The sequence below is a fragment of the Lactuca sativa genome, chromosome 2, assembly GCF_002870075.4.
Source record: "Lactuca sativa cultivar Salinas chromosome 2, Lsat_Salinas_v11, whole genome shotgun sequence".
Classification (NCBI taxonomy): domain Eukaryota; kingdom Viridiplantae; phylum Streptophyta; class Magnoliopsida; order Asterales; family Asteraceae; genus Lactuca; species Lactuca sativa.
The window spans coordinates 187202192-187210780 of NC_056624.2; the positions used below are offsets into that span (position 1 = coordinate 187202192).

The 8589-nt window shown below is 32.6% G+C and overlaps 1 protein-coding gene across 1 annotated transcript; it reads right to left on the reverse strand.

Moving 5' to 3' along the window:
* Window positions 1-1556: 1556 nt before the first annotated feature.
* Window positions 1557-6522, reverse strand: LOC111889326 (uncharacterized). The gene is made up of 11 exons (XM_023885463.2): window positions 6216-6522; window positions 6059-6115; window positions 5879-5973; window positions 5061-5211; window positions 3314-3406; window positions 3149-3232; window positions 2960-3051; window positions 2574-2866; window positions 2268-2496; window positions 1984-2179; window positions 1557-1807 (listed from the first exon to the last, which is right to left on the reverse strand). The coding sequence occupies exons 1-11, from the start codon at window positions 6417-6419 to the stop codon at window positions 1730-1732; spliced, it is 1572 nt and encodes a 523-aa protein (XP_023741231.2). The 5' UTR covers window positions 6420-6522; the 3' UTR covers window positions 1557-1729.
* Between the last annotated feature and the right edge of the window lie 2067 nt (window positions 6523-8589).

An 8589-nucleotide genomic window follows, 5' to 3' on the forward strand; every position in this document is an offset into this window, starting at 1 on the left:
ATATATACTCGTTGAAGGACTTCTTTGTATACAATATTTTTTGTTTTATTAGTTAAACGACCTTCATTTCCATAAAGTACCTTCAGACCTTTTTTACTTGTGACACCAGAAACATCTATATATAATTAACCATGCGCAAAACGGGTCTACGCAAGTATAATCCAACGTTTGACAGTGCACTTTCAAAATACATTGTTATTTTATGGTTATATTGCGAAATAGAATTGTTTATTTTAAAAAATAGCAACTTATTTATGTTTATTTGAAATGAACCACATAACCCCCCCCCCCCCCCCCCCCCACACACACACACACATACAATATTAAATATAAAAAAAACTCTATCAAAGAAATATAAAAACATTTATGCTTGCTCGATTTAGATATTGCCCATAACTCATTGAAAATGTCAAAATACATAATTGGCACACAACTTACTTGTTATTATGAGACGAATTAAAACAATTTAAACAAATGATGATTTTTTATTTTTATTTTATGACAATGATAAAATAATGGAAAAATGAATGTTTACTCAAGACATTTGCGGACGTTTGAGTAAGGTCTATGGTTTTAACTGCTGAGTATTCATATCTTTCACATATATCTATTAAATGGTTATTCAAGATGAATTAAAAGTTCATTGCTATTTCTTGCCAATTTAGAAGTATGTTTCGACCACTTTTGTATCAGATAAAAAACATATAGGTTCTCTAAGTATTACTGCAATTCTACTTTCATATAAAATTACTTTTTTCGCATCAGACCAAACTCGGTGTTTTTAAGCATTATTATCATCCTATATTATACATTCTTGATAGTTTTTAAAAGTTAGTTGCAATAATTTCTTTTTGAAAGTTCGTTGTTATTTCTTGTTGCTTTTATAAATAAGTTTTAGAGTATTTTTTTGTATCAAACCAAATTTGAAGCTTATTTTTGCATTATTACCATCGTATATGTTACATTTCATTTGTATTATTTGAATATAGTTTTTGTAGTTCAAAATCGATACGAATATAAAAATAATGACTAAATATTAACCGACTCTCTATAATGTATAATTAAAAATCAAGACACTATAATCATAATTTATTGATGTTAGTTAATATGTAATTTATTTGGGGATGAGGTTAGTTTTTGGTTACTTATTTGGGAAGTATAATATGTATTATGCATTACAAGTGTTTATCTTTTAAATTTAGCATTTGTTACTTTAGAATTTTATTTTGACTTGAAATAACCATGATCATCCCATATTTAGTATTTTTCTTTTTTTGCACATTTACTTCCTACTGACTTGCATTCATTAAAACAAGATTTAACATTTAAAAAAAAAACAAATATGAACAATAAACTATTAAACTCAATGGATATGCTAAAAGAGACATGAGACTTGCCTTTTGTGAGATCAATAATACCAAATTGAACAACTTTCTGCAAAATAATTTAAGAACCGAAGAAAAACGTATCCTACTTTGATGGATTTTTTTTATCAAAGGTTTGATGTTCATTTTTAGCATCCTATTTTTATACCCAATATAATTCATAAGTGAGAATGTGGTAAGTCTTAAGTTTAAGTATTATGAGGTCAATGGTAAAATAAAAGCACAATACATGGTAGAGAAATGTTAACAATATAAATTTTCAACTATCTATACAAAAGGAGACAATTTTTCATATAAATTTATCAAACGAAACGATTCGGTATGGTCAACATAAATGTTGACTTCTACTCTGTTTGTATGACCACGACCTCTTCAGCCACAATCCACCCATTACACTCCTGCTTCAAAGAAGGTGCACATCCCTTCACCAAAAATAACACAATGTAAGAAATAGCAACCATTTGCTTATATTATGGCATCTTACTTTCTTTCATTTTTAGGGTTAATGTCATAAATGCTATTTCTTGCTTTTAACCTTTTTTCAATCTCCCTTTTCTATACAAATTTGGTAAAGAAACTTTGTATGAAGTGAACTTACCTTAGAACAAGTATACACAATTACACTTGTCCAATCCCAATTTTCCAATGACTGATTCTTTGATGCTTCCTGTAGAAAATATAACAATGGAGGCATAAGCTGCATTTCATAGTGCCTTATTTCACCACACAACAAACATCTTCCAGGATCCCCTGCTTCTGAAGTTGCCAAAAGTGGCTTCCCACCATATGAGTATCTACACACACACACACAAACTCAACAATTATAATAATTAAAAAAAAAAAACACCCTTTTCATCATCTTTCATAACAATTTAAGTACACCTGAAACAATGCTCTGGATACACATCCAATCGTTTCTTGAATTTAAGATAAGTTTTGTCAGCATGTAGGGTTCTATCATACTCATAACTTTCCCCTATCCATGATTCTTTCTCATCATTATCATCATCTTTCTTCTCTTCGATTTTATGTTTAGATTCACTCTTATTGAGAGCAGCAGCGTCCTCTAAATAATTTTCCTCCTTAGGATATATATAAAAGCATGGTAGCACTGCAACCGATAAAACCATTCTTTTATTTACCCAAAATATAAAAGTTTTAACATTTTTCTCGGAAAAGTAGTCATACCTGGTGTCTTGTCATCAATGGATCTACTTAGGCTTATAGGTGAGGGGTTTTCAATTGAATCAGATAAAGTATTCTGCTTTTTCGTTTTGGAAGCTGAAGCTAATGTTGTGGCTTCATTAAGGGCCTTACATATGGCATCAAGATCTATTTCATCATCATCATCTTCTTCTTCATCATTGAATGCCCATGGATCATCTTGCAACTTAGTGGTTGATGGTGATGCAACAGAATCATGGGATGAAGGGTTTAAATCTTTATCAGTGGAAGATCTCTGAACACGAAGAGCACGCCATCTGTATATGAAGAAAGATTTTTGAGTAATTATGATTTGTGCATTATTTAATATTTACTTAACAAAACAGTATAACTGTATAAGTATAAACTACCTCTTGGTTTCACAAGCTGTTGCAATGCAAGAAAATATGTAAATAACACGCTCTTCTGTTGTCATTGTTGTACTGGAAATAGGAGCATAAATCTGGGAATTAAAGCAAATAAAGCACAGTTATAAACCACTTCAATTTCATTCAAAGATCTAAGATCATAAAAATCAATGACTTGAAATTAACATTAACCTGAGTCACAAGACATAGTTTCTCTCCACATGAATCACACTTAAGAAGATCAGGTTTTATAATCGAATGGAGAAAAGGCCAATCCTGCAAAAGCATTAGACTTGTTATATAGCAGCATAAATTGTCGTATCACATGAATCCCACTAATGTATTCGATTTACTTACAGGAACTCCACCAATTTTGGTTGTATAATGATCAGCTGCTTCAGAATTATCATCAGCCCAAAGTCCTGGCATGCCTAGCATGACTTCCCCCATCTTGAACAAAGTAAATGCGACGTGATACAATTAGAACAAGAACAAGCATAATCACTCAATATGTAATTTCGATTGTAATTCTGTAGACAAACTTAAATCGACAGTGAGAACTAGTACAAATATAGAAACTTGAGAAGATTTGTGAATTGTGAATCAACAAGCACCAAAATATGTGTAATGGTAAAGAACGAGCAAAATATACAGTGGTCCATGCACAAAACCCTAAACGAAAACCGCCTATGAAATTAAGAGAGATGTGATGTTCTAATGTCAACAGAAGAGTAATTAACTTAATGTAAACTAATTGGAGGTCCATGAAGATATAAGCATATACCGTTTTGGGTGATTGAGAAGATGCCAAAACAGCTGGGAGCTTTACGGATATATCTTCGAACTATGCTTCTCCTGAAAGAAATTTGAACGGATAAAAGCAAGATCAGAAGGCGGTGGCGGCGGCCGCGAGCTCGACGGGTTGGGTTGGGTTGTACGAGAAGGCTGAAGAGTATGCGCTCATTTACTCTTTTCTTTCCGGGGAATCATTGAATTACATAACCCCCTAGACTATTGTAAAATTTCACCTTTAGTCCCTCGGCTAAATAATTGTGTTTCCTGATATTTTATTGAAGAAAAAAAATTGCAAATATAACTAAATTTCTTAATTACTTTGTGGCAAATAGTAAAAAAGAAAATCCAAATTACAAATATAACCATGAAAATCAGAGATGGATTAAGCCCATCTGCGATTTTAGACCAAATCTGTAAAAAAAAATTAAAATTTGGACCAAAAGTGTAAATTTTGGACCAAATTTGTAATAAATTTTGAAATTTGGGCCAAAAATGTAATTTTCGAAAGTTGGATGACTTGTTGACCGGGTCAAGGGGTTAAATTGAATACGATTACCGGTTTTTGGGACTTAGTTGAATAAAAAATATATATAGGGACTAAATCGATTAAAAGGCCAATATGTAGGGATTTTATTATTTAAAATAAAAATAATTAAATAGACAACTTTATAGTAATTATTCATCTAGCCGAGGACTACAGGTAAAATGTACAATAGTCTAGGGGGATAATGTAATTCAATCTCCCCGGAAAGAGAAGAGCAAAAATGGCGCATACTCTTGGAGATTGAAAAAAGGTTAAAAGCAAGAAATAGCATTTATGACATTAACCCTAAAAATGAAAGAAAGTAAGATGCCATAATATAAGCAAATGGTTGCTATTTCTTACATTGTGTTATTTTTGGTGAAGGGATGTGCACCTTCTTTGAAGCAGGAGTGTAATGGGTGGATTGTGGCTGAAGAGGTCGTGGTCATACAAACAGAGTAGAAGTCAACATTTATGTTGACCATACCGAATCGTTTCGTTTGATAAATTTATATGAAAAATTGTCTCCTTTTGTATAGATAGTTGAAAATTTATATTGTTAACATTTCTCTACCATGTATTGTGCTTTTATTTTACCATTGACCTCATAATACTTAAACTTAAGACTTACCACATTCTCACTTATGAATTATATTGGGTATAAAAATAGGATGCTAAAAATGAACATCAAACCTTTGATAAAAAAAATCCATCAAAGTAGGTAAATTTAGGTGTTTTCAGATAAACTTTATGTATAATAAGATCGAAAATGTAAGTATAATGTACCTTTGTTACGGGAAGAAGAGTGGCTGCATGTGAGAAAGCTACATCGGTTAGTGAAGCGGGTAGTGGATTTGAGACTACATCAGCTGCATATGTACGTCTATGAACTTCTCTCAAAGCATGCAAAGAAAGCTGCCATAACAGTTCCACGAATCTGCAATTATCATTAATCATATCAGATTACTATTTTTGTTTTTCCATGCAGATGAAGTGACATTAACAAATTTGAATTAGCACCCACACAATATGACTTTATAAGGTTTGATTAAGAGAATATTAGAGTGTCTTCCATGCAACTACTTCTGAAGAAACTGAAGATAATATCAGATATACCTTATAAAGAGAGAGGCACTGCTTGTAATGATGTATAGCAGTTAGCTAACAGTTATTTCTAGTGCAAGATTATCATTTATTTCCACCCCCACAGAACATACGATTACAATTCTCTGCTCTTTATTTTGTCCACTCTAAATATCTCTGTATGAATTACAGAAAGGAAGGCTAGGCACACGATTACAACAACCAAGCACAGCAAGATATTGCTGGATATGGTATTCATTCAAACTTTTTGGGTTAAGGGACTAATGCCAATAGCTTAATCCAACATCACACTTTTGCCACAAGTGCTCACAAGTCACAACATATATAGCATAATCTGTCTTATCTAACCCTGCCCCTCAATTTCTTCAATAAGCTTTGTGGAGAATAGCACATAATCAAAGGGTTAATATCATGTCTTATGTATTGAGCACAATTAAATCGTAGTGAAATTATAATTACATCCATAGAGAGACAGAAGGGAAATTTTGTAGCCAACCGACCTTGGTCCGCAACATGTAGCCAGCGATGAAACCCTCGAATTACTTCTCGGAAGCGCCCCTTGTGATTCAAGCTCACTTATGATGCTTTGTACGACCTAATAACAAACAAAACCCCCCCCAAAATGTAACATCAAACCTACTATTAAATTGCTTGAATCGTAAAATTGAAAAGAAAATTACCTTCCGAAAATCGCGAGATTGAGTAGAATCAAAAATCGGCCACACTCTATCAAAATCCTGAAAGATCGATCTCAATGTCAGATCAACCAAAAGCTACAGATCGTAATTGTAGATGAAATGTAATTAGAAACCAAACGAGAAACGTTTGTTAGCGTACTTTTGGACCTCTGAGAGAGGACAATATGAAGTATAGAAGCTGTTCACCCAATTTAGGGTTGGAGTGTCGAAATAACCCCACCCGAGGAGTACCGTTATTTGCTCCGACTCCGATGATCGACGGATCAAGCCCTAACAACAAACAGTTGGTATACATCGCACTTTCTAGCTCCGTCTCTCTTTCCTTTTCTCGGTCCATCGTCATCAACCATGCGCTTTCTCTCTCTGTACATATAATCTCCCTCTCTCTCTACATCTACAGCTTTGTTCTCATCTCTCTCTCTCTCTAGATTTGATTTTTGCTTAAGAAGATTTAGTTATATATTTTTTCAAACCAGGTCCTTGATAAATAAAAAATGTTACAGATTTCTCCCTCGTTTTTGGGTGCTTTTGAATTTTGAAATGTTTGTGGTGGGACCAGGTTGTTACATAAGGTTGTCACGTTTGTTTGTGCCGGACGGGAGAATTTCAAATAAGCCTCCTCCGTTCTAACGTGCGCTGCGGGTGCACTTTAAAGAGATTATTGCCGGCCAAGGTCAACTTCGATTTTTTAAACGGTCCTTTGGACGAGGTTTTGGGCCTTTTGGGCCGATACTGCCATGGCTAAAAACCTAAAATGTCTATCCATCAAATTAGAGACTTTTATATCGGGCTCTCTACCAGGTAGAGGTGGCAATGGGTCGATTTGGGTTGGGTTCGGGTTCAATCCATTTATTAATTGGGTTGAAAATTTCAACCCAACCCAACCAGTTTATTTAAATGGGTTGATATTTCCAACCCAACCCAACCTTTCAGATAAATGGGTTGTCACCGGGTTGACCCGTTTATGTAATTCCCAAACCAACCAATTAAATAAATTGGTTAAATTTGGTTTGACCCATTTAAAATAAAAAGAATAAATAATTTAACTAAAGATTACACCACTTAAATTAGTTATAGACTTAAATAAAATTTCAATGTATGACAAAAGCACAATCACAATTCACATATATAAAGAAATTATTCAAATAACATTAAAGATATGTAATTTCTAAAAGATTTTTAGAGTGGTTAGTGTTGTCGGTGTCAAGCAAAAAGGTAGAAATTAGGATTTTATTTTTTTAAAACATAAATAATAATACAAACATTGTAATTTATAAACTAATACATAGATTAATACATGATAATATTTTAATAATTATTATATTTAATATAAATTAAAGTTAAATGGGTTGGTGGGTTGAAAACGGGTTGATAGTTTTTACCCGACCCAACCTATTTAATTAAATGGGTTAGACGGGTTGATCCATTTAACATAAATGGGTTGAAAATCTCAACCCAACCTGCTAATTTTGGGTTGGGTTCGGGTTGGGTTAGTGAGTTGGGTCAGTTTTTGTCAGCTCTACTCTCAGGTTTGTCTTTAAAACGGTCCGTTTTTTTTCCCTGTGAAGGTCTTGTAAAAGGCAAGTTACGGATCGGTTTTTGGTTTTTTCTTCAGCTGAACTTGATCTTTGAAGGTTCGGACTCACAGTTTTTCCGTGTTTTTTTTTTGTTTCGTTTTTCAAATTTTCCATTAGCAAATATGTGATTAACATCAAAATAATATATTAAGATTTATTAAAAATGATACATTTAAGTTTAATAAAATAAAAATAAATGAAAGTAGTTAGATAATGTGTGATTAAAATTTTTGTAATTAACATAAAAATAAAAATGATATATTTATAAACTTTGTTGGGGTCGGTCTCGAAACAGTCCCGGACGGTTTTGGGTCAGTTCGATGTTGGTCTTTTTCAGAATTAGTCTTTTTTCGGTCCAATCTCATTTTAGACCGGTTCGATCTTGTTTTTTTTTTTTTTTCGTGTCCGACCCGAGACGGTCTTTTTGTGCATGTCTACATCAGATGTGTACAAATATCATATCCAACCTGGAAATTAAAAATTTTGTTTTTTCAATTTTTTTTTTTTTTATACTGAAAAATTTGTTCTTTAATTATTCGGGTTTGGAGTAGGGAAAACCGGATCTATTATGTGCGAATTTGAATAACGGTACAAACATATTTTTTTAATGGGATATTTGTATATCCGGTTTTTTTAAATCTAAGTTAATTATGATCAAAGTTATACTTTTGTTATAATTAATTTTAAATAAAAAATAAAACGGTAGAGAAAAAAAATACAATAACATAGACACATAAATTGAAAATACTTTATTTTTAGTTTGCAAAGACGGCAGCTTCCCACCAGAGTTTATTTATTCCAAACATTTTTGGGTGATGTCCTCCTCAATTTCACTACCATCTACTTTTGTATCCCGAGTGTAATTGCTTCTTTAGGTATGAATTCTTCAACATATAAATTATGTATCCTTTCAACATTGTTCAAATAATCCTTAAA